Below are 13,965 nucleotides of genomic sequence, written 5' to 3'. Positions count from 1 at the left end.
AGTGACCAGCTGTGTAAAAACCACCACACATCACATGATCCATCGACTCTTCTCTCAATCACTCAGTCTCTCATTACCAGGCACTCACAGTAAATTAGTTTAATAATGAAATAATATTCACATTATAACAAAATGTACAATTCATTTACACGAGTGGTTTCATCCACTTTGCAAAATATCACAGCGTTCTGCCATTTACATTATTATTACATTCACGGTTATTACATACACTTGTGTTTTTAGTAGTTATGTAAAAATAACAGACATTGTTTCACTTCTTTTGTATCTGGACTAAATTTAATTCATTAAAAAAAGTAAATTAAAGAAAAACAAAGCACATGAAATAAAACATATAAAACTGGTTGTTCTGCAGTGAAGTGAGAAGATGAGAAGTCTGCTCAGGATGTGACCATCAAGTTGGTTTCATGTTATTTTAGTCTCATTCGTCTAAAGACACATTTTTACGTTCAAGCTAAAACCAAAACACACACCAGTCTCTCAGGTCTGCACGGATTTAAAAAACCAAACAGTTAGAAGATCTTAAACAAATTTAAAAGTATGAACTCATCAATATGACACAATCCCTTTACCATCGTAGACCTCATAAGTATCAGTTGGGTTTTCACGGAGAAACGGGTAAAAGTATAAAAGGCTGTGAAACTTTTAGCTTTGCTTTGTTAAAAATAAGAATGAAAACTGAAAATCAAAAGGTCGACTGTGACGGAGGCAAAACTCAGTAACCGACAAAGTGCAACAGTTTTCTAACCTACAGTAAATAGCAGCTCTCATGTCTCCTGCGTGTGAAAGTCACTTCACAGCACAGTTCCTCCTGTGCTCATCCACTGCCTGACCTCCAACAACTCAATTATCCAGTGACCCCTGAACGCCTCATCAGCCAAAGTTCATTCATTTCAGCTCTAAAGTCTCCGGAGTGAAAATCCTGATTCCAGTTCCTCAGTGTGAAGTTGGTTCTGCTGCCGTTTCCCACATTCTGTCCCTTCAGGTTTTATACAGTACCCCCACCCCCCCCCACATGCACACTCTGCTGAAGCACATGCGTTCGTCTCATTCACATTTAAACCTCAGTTCCAACAGGTTTGACTCGTTTCCTGAATGAAGGAGAGAAAAATAACATATTTGTAAATCATACAAGTTATTTCCTTCACAAGCATCACAAGTCAAATCCCTTTAACAATCTTTACACTTTGAAAACGATTTCTGACTACAGCTCCTGCTCCACTGAACTCCTCATATCTCCTGAAATTATCCAGATGTTAAAAGTCAAACCTGTAGCAACTATTTATAGATTGTTACGCAACCACACTGAGTTGCTTTAGTTTGAAAACCTCTGAACTCTCACAGTTTGAAGACAACTACTGGAACGTTCCTTAAAACCAGAACATCAACGATATTCTTCAGGTTTCCTACATGAGAAAACATTTGTTTAACGCTAATGGACAGAATTACACATCTGTGATACATCTGCATAAACATGATTAACAGAAAACAGATCAGTGAACATGACGTCACACTGATACTGAGCCTCCGTTAAATTCTGTCCTTTGGAAAACAGCTGAGACTCTTTGCTTATTTTTGTTTCCTACAAAACCTAAATCGTTTCATCCTTTTGTGGAAATGACTGTTTGTGGCCCCTTGGTGAACATGAATAACACAACATCTGTGTGTTGTCCTGAGTGTGTGTGATGACGCAGCAGAGACGCTCTGATCTTCTGCTCTCAGCTCGTGTTGCTCCTGAGCTTTGAAACGGTTTCTCTCTTTTCATGAGATCTGCAAAATCTCTGCTTTGTTTTTAAAGACCTTAAGTTCTTGTTTATTCTGGCTCATGTTTAATGAGTTTGAATGTGTACATGCTTGGTTGTGCCTCTTTGTTTGTGTTGTTATATTTGAAATTAGTATTTAACCTTTTTGTAAACAGTCCTTTTGAACTGATAGTTTGGTTTCACACACACAGACACCCACTTTACTGAAGAACTTCTTTTACCCGTCTCATCCGAGCTTGTCCTCAGGAGGCGGAGCTGCAGCTGAGTGCAGAGACTCCACGTAGGCCAAGGCGCTCTGCAGCGAGGTCAGGCAGTAGCCCTCCTCTCCGATCAGGTAGCTGCAGCAGAGACGTGAACAACACATCTGTCAACACAACGTGAACAACGAGGAGTTCCACCGTGGATTTTAAAGTCTTGGACAGAAACAGAACGAGGAGCGACTGACCAGAGGAATCTTCATCATCCGCAGCAAAGCCCTGATTGTTTCATTTAGCTGAAAACAACAAATCAGCTTTTTTTCCCATTTCATGAAAAGAACCAAATATCTGTGTTAACCAGCTGTGGAGTGAAATCACTCAGCGAGCTGCAGCCTGGACTCTGAGAAAGAGACAAGTCTACTTTCACACATTACTTTCATTAAGCTTCATAATCTTGCTGCGTTTCTTTATCAACTGTATTTATCACAATGAAATCTTGGGCATTAAATCAAACACATGTGTGAGAGGTTGAGTCGACTCGAACCCTCGAACCCTTCACACCCACGAGCTGCTCAGACATCGAATGGGACTTTATTTGTATTTTATTTCTGGAGGAGAAAAACCAAAGCCCAGACATCCTGACCCGCCTCCTTTAACAACTCGCTGTTTCTCTGGCAGTGAGCAGATCTCCTGACTCGTGGTCGGACTTCACTCTGCATGACGTCCCACCTCAACTCTACCAGCTCCCCCCCCCACTGAACCCCTGTAATCACAGCCCCTCTGCAAACAGGCCGAGACGTCCATGAGGCCTGAGGCCATTTTCACATTCATGAATTTGGACGTCAGCCTCAAAACTGTGACTCACCCTTCGTGAATGAACTCCTCCAGAGCCGCACATTCAGACAGCAGCTGAGGACACTGGCTCCGCAGGGCCACGTAGGACAGGATGGGCAGCAGGTCGTCTGCTCCACTGGGGGACAGAAGAGGAAACCGAAGTCAAGACATGGAGCAGAAGGGAAAACAGAGAGTGACATGTACAGTGCGTGATGGTAATGTGCTCCCCGGGGGACGGAAGGGAAACTGAATCAAAGGAGCTCTCAACGGGTTCGTGCTGGGGATGGAAGTGATAAAGCACTTTTTCCTCTCCCTCTCTCCAGGAGATCTGCTGGGAGGACTGGGAGATGATGGCAGGCTGATAGCATTCTGCCTGTGTGCAGACAGTGACTGTTTGTTTGTCGGTGCTCACACGCAGGCCCAACTGCCTTGCTTGTTGGTTTGCGTGAGAAGGCAGGCCCCTGGCCCGGGACTGACCCGGCCGCATGCAACTGGAGACTCTCCCACTGCAGGTCCTGGAAGGTGTGGACAGGCTCATGTAACCACTGAGACCTCACACACACTCTTATCCCTGAGTTATAATCTTCTGAGTTCACTACTGTAAACACACACGTCGCTCCTCTCACACGAGAACTGGCGTCTCTGCATTCCGAGGAAACAATGCTCTCGTCCCACAGAGAATAAATACTGATTCCAGATCTGGCTCCATCGTGAGTTTGCTGAGACTCAGTGGAGCAAAAAGGTCAGAAACAGCAGAACTGGACAGAGGGGGGAAATGATTCCTTAATTAAACGATTCTGAATTAAAGTGGCGACCGATTTAGCCGCACAATGGCACAGAGAGAAGAAAGGGACGTGGACAAAAGAGCACGAGAGAACAAATGAGGTCCCGGTCGGGTCAAGAACAAAGAACTGCAGAGAGCTGCTGCTGAGTGGATGAACCAGAGAGACTGTGAATCTGAATCTCAAGTGTTCGGGTGCGGCAGCAGATTCAGAATTAAAAACTGTTTGCAAATATAAAAGTGTCATTTCTGAATGATTTGTGTGTCTGCAGTGTCACGGCTGGGTATAAATTTTAATATCGTGTCTCTGAAGTTGTTGATAAACAGCCGGTGTCTCTGAAACAGTGAATTCAAAAACAGATTAATCACTTTTTATGAGTTCCAAACATTGCATGTCATGGATAAATAATAAATATTTAGTCTGTCAGCTTCATTTTGATTTGCTACATCAAACAATGACCTGATGGAAAATGCTGCGATGTCTCACTCTGCTGGATCTGGTGAGACTCCAGAGACTTGTGGTGGAGCAGTGTGCTGGCTCTTCTCTCACAGAACCTGGAGCAGCAGGGTGAGATGATGAGAAGCTCCAACACAACGTCTCTACACAACAGAGGCCGATGATCGGGGTGTTCGAGCGAGAGCTTCTGTTCTTTTACTCGACTCTTACACTTCTCACATATTCAAACTGATTCTACTGACATGTTTTTGGTATTGTGTTATTTTGTGAGACATCCCAGTTCTTATTAGCTCTGAGAAACCGACTGAGAGCTTCATCAAAACACAACAATCATCCTGGTTTGATGCAGAGAGGAAACCCGTGTTGAGATGGACAAAGAGAAGAAGTCACATCTGTGCTGAGCCACAATCAGGACAGAGACATGAGTTCAACGCTCTCTCCTGACTCATGGTTTATTAAATTGAATCCGCCCGTGGTCCCCGGCTGGAATCAGACAAATCGAGATGGATCAGTGAAGAGCCAGAGTTTGGCTCTGCAGGACAGTTTCCTGCTGGAAACCTGGTTTTAATTCACATTCTCTTTAATTCTCAAACAAGCTGCAGTGATCAGATGATGACAGATCGTCTCCTGAGGTGACAACGTGACTGCGTTCCTGGAATCGTGACTATAAACAAGAACAATATAAATGCGACTCAGGTTTCATTTCCTGGGACTTGGGATATTTAACCATTTAAGAAATAGAAATCTGTAAGTGGCTCACGGATCGAGAACCAGTCATCCCATCAGCTTCCCACTTGCTGGGTGAATTGTTCAAGGAAGTGCAGCGTCGGCAGTTTAGAGATTTTAGAAACTTTAAATGAAGAGGCAGAAGTTCAGCAAAAGTTCAACACAAGACAACTTCAAAAAACAAATCCCTCTGCATCACTGGAGTTCTGAACAGAAAGCTCCGAGGTGCTGAGCCGCTCACGTCTTCCACTGGGATCACGTCCCACCGAGTCCAACACGAGCAGACAGAACTGGAGCAGGAGACTCCGCCCCTCAGACATCAGTGGACAACACCAGAGACAAAACCACGAGGACAAGAGTCATGAAAGAGACGGATCTGGAGAAACGGAGACTTCATGCAATTCAAACCTTTTGTCTGTGACACGTGAGTTCGATGCCAGCTCTTTGTGAGCCTCGTTAGAAAGTGTGTGACCTCACGACTTTCCAAACAACCCAGTGACTGGTCCGGTTGAAGGAGAGGCTCTCCATCCACCTTCAAGAACAGAGGCTCAGTTTGTTTACTCGCGTGTTCACAAGGAATCTCCGTCTCTGTGTTTGAAGCCAACGTTCTCTCATCACAAGCAGGAGGTCGGCTCGGGGGGGATGAGGCTGATCTCCACGTGTCTCTCCTGGATTCGGTTCAGACGATAAAGTCCCTCCGACTCGTTCATCTTTCAGGGTTTCACTCAAACTCTGTCAACTCAGAGCGATTTGAATCAAGTCCCCTGGTTGTTGTGACCCACTGAGCCTCTGTCTGATCCTCTCATAGTTTCCATGAATCTCCATCTCTTGTCTTCTCCTTCCCTGAACTCGTCCCTGGGCCCCGTGTCGGTTCCCAACCCAGACAGGACGACCCACTTCTCGCCTGGTCAGGACTCTGTAGGGGGCAAGAGACCTAGGACGTCCCCCGCTGTGCCAGGCCCGGCTGTGCACTGATGAGACCTGACAGGGCAGCTAGCGAGGCAGAGAGCACCACCAGGAGGTTTGCTCACTTTCACTGGGGGGGGGGGGGGATAGTCCCAGTGAGATGACAAGGGGACACGAGGGAGACATTTTGTTGTGAAACTTTTAGAGGAGACACGTTGAGAGTTGGTGATTAACTACAGGCGTCCTCATGACGTTTCTTTAATGGGGACACAAGGACAAACAGTCCTCCACGTTTGTCCAGAGGTCTAAGTATGTTTAGACGTTAATGAGCTTCTTCTTCACACAGAACCCGAGGAGGAACCGGTGGATACTTACATGGCGGCAGTTCTGTGAGCGGAGTCGCCCTCGTGCAGACACCTGTAGTCCTCTGCACAGGCACAGATCACACGTAGGGTTCGAACTGCAACAACACAAAGAGGAAACACATATATAAGTTGAGCCTGAGCCACACAAACACAACTACTTTCTGCATTGTTAGATGAACTTGATCACATTGAATTGAAGCCCCAGGCGGTTTCCGATGAGCTGATGACTTCCAGAGTTCGTTGAAGCTCAAGATTTCAAACAAATAATTAAATTAAATGATTTTTTAAAGACTTGCTTTACGACGGAGACCATGAAAGTTCACATTTGTTTGAGGAAGCATAAAAAGTCAAACTCACCGATACACTCCAGCTTCTTCTGAGGGCAGCAGTCGTTCAGGAGCAGCTTGAGCTCCTGAACAGCCGACTCGTAGGGGTAGGAACCGTGCAGTGCATCGGGTTCTTGGGGGAATAATTTCAGGGGAACGCCAATGTCTCCAGGTGAGGCCTCCTGGTAAAGTGTCATACTCGTCTCAAAGGCCTGTTCTCTCTCCAGGTTGACCTTCCTGAGGAAGAGACAAACACAACAAGTCATTTGATGAAGAGGCGACTCACTCGTCTGCGGCCTCAGACAAACAGTAGATTCAGCAGTGAGCTGGACGACAGGATAAAATATCATTTAATACAGTAAAAATGGGGAAAAAATTAAAACTCTCAATGCACTTTTCTAATCCTGATGAGCACTCAACCAGTTTGCAGTTCAGTTTGATATTTGTCGAGATGTGAGAGGAGGTAACATGTTCATGTAGAACATCAGAGTAACACTGCCACACGCTGGACAATCAGAGACATTGACTCACTGCATTTCTAGGAAATGATTGATGCAGATATGAATTATAGTTATTGTGTAAACCACGTGACCTCATTCAGCTGTGAACATGTTAGAGCTGCAGATCAAATGATCTAGATGAGACTTGTTTGAATCTATGAGAACACAATCCACTGTCGGTCGGATCCTCAACTCTCCGGCTTCTGTTGTTTAAACAATCTAACAAGAATAACTGAGTAAATCCAGAAATCCTCTATGATTTGTTCCATGTTGCAGTTTGAAAGAAGCAGGAGTGTGTGGAGGTCATGTCTGAACACATTGGATTCAGTTTTCTGCATTTAAAATAGTTTTATTTTGGACTCATTTGTAAAAGCAATAAGATCCCATTTAAAGAAGTATGTAGACGTGTCTGTAGATAGAAGGATTTCAGTGCAGTACCTGAAGAGCGTCAGCAGGGCGCTCCACAGGGGGGTGAAGAAGGCCTCCTCGATGCTGGCCAGGCACAGGTCTTTGGAGCTGGACGTGTTCAGACACTCAAACGACAGCAGACACAGAGACAGCAGCTGATCTGAGAGACAGAAAATACTTCTTTAAAGAATTTGTATGTAAAATTCAGCCGTGAAACATTTAACACTGACACTGGTGTTAATAATCAACATGGTGGGAGACTTCTCCAGTGAGAGCCTGCTCACCGATGGCGATGTGAATGTCTTTCACGGTGGCCTTCAGATGTTCCTTCAGGGCCCTCATCTCCTGCCCCTGGACGTGGCCCTCGCTCAGGGTCGAGGGGTCACAGGTCGGCTCGGAGGCGTCTTCTGCGCTGCCGTTGGGCGGAGTCCAGTCCAGCTGAGTCAGAAACTGCTCAAGATCTTCAAACGAGTTCTCCCGGTCCACTGACGCCTGGGTGTGAGGCTCCTCCCCCTCCTCGTCAGAGTGGAAGTCACGAGACGGCGAGGACGACGGGCCGGTGCTGAAGCTCACGGTGCTGACGCTCCTCCTCTGGGTCTCTGAACCAGCCGGGAGAAAGTCTCATCAACAAACTGCAGGTAATGAGAGGAGCTGACGAGCAGCAGGCGGTGGCTCTACCTGGAGGAGGAGCAGGTCGGAGCAGCAGAGCAGGACTCCGCCCTTTACTCACGATGGGGTAGAGCCGGTTGTAAACACGGTACTGATGTTTCCTCAGCAGCTTCACCACCGGATGGTCGGACCGGCTGAGGACAACAAGTCAAACACAGAGTCATGATCCAGCTGCTGACGACCAGTCAACAAGAAAAACATCTCAGTTCAGCTTTTGAGGACCAGAACAAAAACACACAGAATGTACAGATAACAGATGTGGAGCTGTCCACATTATAGATCATAAACTTCAATGAGAATCCACTGAACACTTTATATGTAGACAAACATGCCCTGTGTAAACGTGTTATGTTTTTGTTTTCATGTTATCATTTCCTAAGTGTGTACGGTAACAATCTCGAGTCCCACTGACTGAGTCGTCTCCAGATCAGACCCAGGATCAGATCATCACGTATTGATGAGGATGATGCAACACAACCAATCAACAGGGACAAGGAACACGTAGCGTCCGGCCTGATAAGCAGGTTCCAGCTGGTTGAAGCCTTTCATACTGTCTGAGGCCAGTGAACATCTGCTGATCTACTGTCTCTTCAACATCGATCACACACACTGACAAACACACAAAAGACACAACTAAGCCTCTAAATCCATTGACAGGAGGGTAAACAATGCAACCCCCCCCCCTATAACCTGGTCTCAAAGAGGAGGCCACAGTATCTAATGTCAACATCCAACCAACTCATCTGAACGTCATCGACCACACGGCTGGTTTCACACATCACAGAGTAAACACACAACCACACACAGCTCTGGGTTCGAGTTTGAGGTAAAACTAAAAAAAACATGTATGAACATGTGAGTGAAAAGGTTTCACTCTCTTGGTTTTGCAGAATATTGTAGGAGGTGCAGCTGAGGGGGAAGTGGACAGAAGCAGTTTGTGATTCCAACAACAGGCCCCCTCACATCTGATGTGATATGAAATCATTTCAGAAGCATTAAAACGAGGTCAAGTAGCCGAGGGCGGCTGAACGGTGGCAGCTTCTCACCTGAGCAGGTAAGAGACCAGACGGGACACTAAGGTGACATCCTCAGGATTCCCCTCCATGTTTGCTTTCCACAGTTTGGGCCAATCCTAAAAAAAAGATATAACAGTGTTAATTACATCCAGTATATAATTTCACACCTTTAAAGCCTCTCCTCCGTCTCTTACATGGTCCTGCTCATACTCCAGCACGTTGGTGTAGAGAGATCGCTGCTCCTGCTCCTCTGCAGTCATCGCCCCAGACGCTGAGAACCTCCTGCACAAGGAAACACTTTGATAAATAAGATATGTATATATATATATAGATATAGATATAGGTTTGATGCCATGACTACTGAACAAAACTAATGTAAAATGCTTCCCCCCCCCCCTTCACAAAGAAGTGATCGGGAGGTCGTTTTGACAAAAAGCAGAAGTGACCTGAGCTGTGCGGCTCCAAATGATTTCAATATTGACTAAATCCTTTTTAAGAATTCACTGAGGTCTTTACCCTCAGATAACACACAGACACACAGACACACACAGATCAAACTGGGTCTACAGAGACGTTCAGACGCACTTTGGAGTTCTGCTGGTTTCACACGTCAGACACAACGAAACCTACACTCAGGAGAAAGTCCCTGATAACATGGTGTTAAAGACTAAAAACACTGAATTCACCATTCAGTACAAATCTTCCTCGATCCTGATCAGATCAAGTTGTGCAACACGGCAGGTTTGAGCTGTTGTTATAGTGAGAACTGTTTTCTAATCACAGGTTGTAAACAGACACTCAGATAAAAGCAGGTCTCAAGTGATTAAAACAAACAAGGGAGAGAGGGACACACAGGATGAAGGTAGAAAGGACTCGTGGGTTTGTACCTGTTGGCTTCTTCCTGCAGCCGGAGTCTCCGCTCCTCCATCTTCCTCTGCAGCTGATGAGACAACAAACTTAAGGAAACCTCCAATAATTTATGTTTATAAAATCGACAGTCGCACGTTTCTCACTTCAGGTTTGTTGTTTTCCCTCAGAGCAACGATCCATGTTTTCTATCATCAGCTGAAAAGCCTATGAAGCATTTTACTGCACGATTCCTTTAACCTTAATAATTCATGTATTCATTTAATCTGTAGAGATCACATAACTAAAAGTTGCAACATGCATCATATCCCTGAGGAGACAGAAGCCTCTTTACCATTCATTAATTTGTTTCCCATTGGAAAACAATGGGAAACGTCAACTGGGATCAAATCCAATCACAATTTATATTTAAACTGGGAGCGACCAAACTTTATGGCGGAAGTAAAGTGACCCTTCACCAGCTGAACACACAGAAGGATACAGCATCCTGCCGCGCCTTGGCTATGATGAGGTTCTCCATCATCTGCCGCTGGAGGGACAGCTTCTGCATTTCAACAGAGGGACCATCAGTCACATCACAACAAGGAGAAGGAGCATGTGTTAAGATGTGACCAGTTAATAAAAGAACCAGACTCATATAGATTGTTGGGGATGACACAGGCATTAATATGTACAGGCTGAAAATCAGCTTGTTCCTCCACCAAGGTCCAACTGTCCCATTGAATTCACTGAGGCTGCAGCCAATCACAAACACTCACAGGTCCTCTAAATGTCAGATTCATTTCATCAAGATTCACAAACGTCTTATTTGACAATGTTGATCCGCCCCGTCATTGAATTCTGCCCTGGTCCTCAAACACACACAACCTCCTAGACAGCAGAGAATCTAGTGTACATGTAGAAAGTGAACACACACAGACACACAGTCTATTCTGCTAAATAAATTATAATTTGAAATATATCATGACACCGCCCAACAGAAATACTTTCAATGTTTTATTAATTACATGTTCAGAGTCAACGGGCCAATGCTCCTGTGGCGAGTCAGGGTCACGTGAGGTGGTGAACACGTCACTGAGTCCCACAGGATCCAGACATTATATAGAAAATCTACAATATCTATATTTAAAAAGTGTCTTGAACAAAGATTCAGAAAGAATTATATAAAACATTTTATAATATAGTCAAGTAAATGGCTCATAGATCACATCAGTGCAAAAGATCTCCACACAGCATGACGCGCATGAGTCCTAACAGCTGATCTGAGTTTTGACTGAATGGTTGTTGCTGACGCAGCAGAAACCACATCTGACACGTCTCTCTGGATTTGTTGAACGATGCTAACCCGTGCTAACCCGTGCGAGCCCGTGCTAACCCGTGCTAACCCAGCTGTGGCGGTCCAGAGCGGTGGAGCCTCGGAGCTCCTGATGACGTTACCTTCACAAACGCCTTGAGCTTCCTCCAGAAGAGCCGCAGCTCCACGTGACGGCGAGACATGGTCCCGGTCCCGTTACTCACGTGACGCGCTAACTGAGGACTTCCTGCGGTTTGACCATCGTTGTCCCGAGAGAAGACCGAGACACCGACGACCGGAGGAACTCCGTCTGTTTTTATATGAAACCAACTGACCCACGAGGTCTGTGACCACCCAGGTGAACGATCCAATCAGCTGCTCAGGCGCGTCACCCACTGACGTCACCGCACCGGATGTACCGCAAACGACTCAAAAATAAAAAAGCACGTGCTCAGTCTGTGTCTTTTTATTAGAAGAGATTTAAAAAACATTTCCTTTTGATCTTTCTCTACCACCGTATCCATCACCTTGTGTCCCCCCCCCCCCCCTCAATGTGGAGCATCTAGTAAAGTTCTACTTTACTACAACACATCAAACATTCAGAAAATTAATTTCAGACCATTTGCAAAATGAAAGTCTTTATTTATCGGACATTAACCAACACATAGATGAATAAAAAGAAACACTCACCAGAGACGTCTTCTGATTGGCCTGTCCCGGGGGGAGTCTCGCCAGACGAGCTTCATAGTTTGCTTTTAACTTCTGGTTCAGACGCGAAGCTTGTTCAATGGGTGTCAGCGCCCTACAGTGTACACACACACACACACACACACACACACACACAGAGAGACACACAAAGTAAATACAAACAAGCAACATGCTGACCAGAGGGTGTGAACAAGCCTCATAAGACAGCCTCTCGTTCCCTCTGCCATCCTGACAGATTTTAATCAAGTGAAAGTCTTGAATCCACACCAACAACACGTGAGGCCGTGAAAAGGTGTAAAGTGACCTGAACAAACAATTCACAATAAGAGGAGCAAGAATTCTAAAAGGTTTTTCATTCATTTCCAAAAGTGTAGATTTTCACGATGTTTTTTAAATAAGTTCTAGAAGGAATCCATGAGTGACGTCATTAGAAATCCCTGTTCCCTCTCACCTCAGAGAATATCTGATACTGAGTGGAGCAATATTTGACCTCACTTTTTGCTCGTGTCATGTGACTCCTCGGTTTGTAGCTTCTGGAAGACGTCGGGGGGGAGGAACGGGGGGGGCTCCCCGCCGCCGTCTGACACCGACCGGCGGTGACCGGTCTTGGTTGGGCTCGTTCCTGCAGAGGTGAAAAGTGCTGATTAGTTTAAATGTGTGACCCCTGGTGCACCAGTAGCTAATCAGTTCCAGACTTCTCTGACTTGAGATGACTGTATTTACCAGTGTCTGCAGCTGTGGCAACTGGGAGGTCTGTGGTCTGATGGGGTTCTGATTGGGCAGTTGAACAGGAAGTGGCGGCTGAGAGGTCAAGGGGGTCAGCACTCTTCTCTATAAAGGACTTGGCTCGCTCCAGACACTGCTCAGCAAGCCTCAACATCCGCTCCACCTCCACCACCACCACCTCCCTCTCCTTCTCCTCTGAGGCACAAAGAACCAACGAAAGAAAGAGATGATTTATTTTACATCAACTACTGAATTCCAGATGATTAGTTCAGCTGATCAGCTACATGGCTCTGTTTGTCACGTTTTAATGTCGGGGGGGAACAGATGAACTTAGATCTCAACACTTGATCGGATCCCTCAGGACAGTTTGTGTTACCAGGTGTGAATCAGCTCATGTCAGTTCTCATGTCTTACGTTGCGGTGCAGCTTCCTCCAGCAGTGCGTGTGATATGTAGTTGATGGTCCGGAGGTATTCACAGTAAGCCTCCTGCACACAGACCGCACACAGGGAGAGTGAGCACATCAGCAGAATGTTATGATATTTTGACATATCTTTAAACAGGCGCTTTCTCTTTCCCATAATTCATTCTTTCCATTCTTACCTGCATGATTCTGTGACTGGGATTTTAATCTGCTTGCTTTTAGATAAAGAATAAATAGAAAATAAAAGTGTGATCCCCTTCACATGTCAGAAATACGATCTCATTAGTATTTTACGGGCAGATCAGTATGTGAGCATCATCAGATCTATAACCTGAGCAGTAACTGTCAGTGTCTTTATGCATCTGATCATGAACACCAGGGACAAAACACTGAATGATAGATTGGATAATCTATCAAACCAACTCTTCCATATGTTACAGTCTCTTTAAGTTTCCACAGGTGAAGTTCATCGACCTGTGTGAGTCTGTATTCAACGAGTTTTTATACTTTCTTGTTCTCTATATTCTGATCTTCGTGCCACCGCAAGAAAAACATGTAATTAATAAATTTAAAGTCATTTAAAGGCAGTTAGCTAAGTGACTGCTAACAGCCCCCGCCCCTCTCGGTGTGTTTACATGTCTCCAGCCCGGGTCCTGTGCTGATATCCGGGGTGTTAGTCAGTGTGTGGTCGAGGCCGTGCAGCTGGGGAGCTTCTCTACCTTGTGTTTGCTTCCTCCGTCCAGCTGGATCGCGACTTTGGCCATTTTCATGGCGTTTTGCAGAGGTTTCCCTCCGCAGTCTGCGGCGGACGCCATGTTTTCCTCCCGACGCGCTTCTTCTTCGTGTTTATTGACGCATAGCTACCAAACTTTGATGTTAACACCGCCCCCTAGTGTAGTTGAGTGGAAGTGAAGTCACCTCAAGAAATACAGAGGATTTAAAGTTATAAAGTCAATAAAAACACACATAAATCGACATACA

The 13,965-nt window shown here is 45.4% G+C and overlaps 1 protein-coding gene across 2 annotated transcripts; it reads right to left on the bottom strand.

Moving 5' to 3' along the window:
• Positions 1-83: 83 nt before the first annotated feature.
• vps9d1 (VPS9 domain containing 1) lies at positions 84-13,847 on the bottom strand. Of its 2 annotated transcripts, XM_062389141.1 has the most exons (17): positions 13,704-13,847; positions 12,976-13,048; positions 12,559-12,756; positions 12,331-12,457; positions 11,818-11,929; positions 10,315-10,377; positions 9,854-9,906; positions 9,161-9,248; positions 8,997-9,082; positions 7,960-8,084; positions 7,566-7,880; positions 7,312-7,441; positions 6,405-6,610; positions 6,058-6,142; positions 2,844-2,948; positions 2,003-2,119; positions 84-1,109 (listed from the first exon to the last, which is right to left on the bottom strand). In XM_062389141.1, exons 1-16 carry the CDS (start codon positions 13,797-13,799, stop codon positions 2,008-2,010), a joined length of 1,974 nt encoding a protein of 657 aa, XP_062245125.1. In that variant the 5' UTR covers positions 13,800-13,847; the 3' UTR covers positions 84-1,109; positions 2,003-2,007. The 2 variants fall into 2 exon arrangements, with proteins under 2 accessions (XP_062245125.1, XP_062245124.1); XM_062389140.1 differs by lacking the exons at positions 11,818-11,929; positions 12,331-12,457; positions 12,559-12,756; positions 12,976-13,048; positions 13,704-13,847 and adding an exon at positions 11,271-11,485.
• Positions 13,848-13,965: the final 118 nt, after the last annotated feature.

Source organism: Platichthys flesus, chromosome 6 (assembly GCF_949316205.1).
Source record: "Platichthys flesus chromosome 6, fPlaFle2.1, whole genome shotgun sequence".
In the NCBI taxonomy this organism is placed as follows: domain Eukaryota; kingdom Metazoa; phylum Chordata; class Actinopteri; order Pleuronectiformes; family Pleuronectidae; genus Platichthys; species Platichthys flesus.
This window is presented reverse-complemented; position numbering and strand designations above follow the sequence as displayed.

Excerpts from the sequence above, each read along its gene's own strand:
- vps9d1 (XM_062389141.1), bottom strand. The coding sequence starts at position 13,799 with ATGGCGTCCGCCGCAGACTGCGGAGGGAAACCTCTGCAAAACGCCATG. Across the intron at positions 12,757-12,975 it reads GGAGGAAGCTGCACCGCAAC|AGGAGAAGGAGAGGGAGGTG; the intron begins GTAAGACATGAG and ends TTTGTGCCTCAG. Across the intron at positions 6,143-6,404 it reads GAAGAAGCTGGAGTGTATCG|TTCGAACCCTACGTGTGATC; the intron begins GTGAGTTTGACT and ends GTGTTGTTGCAG.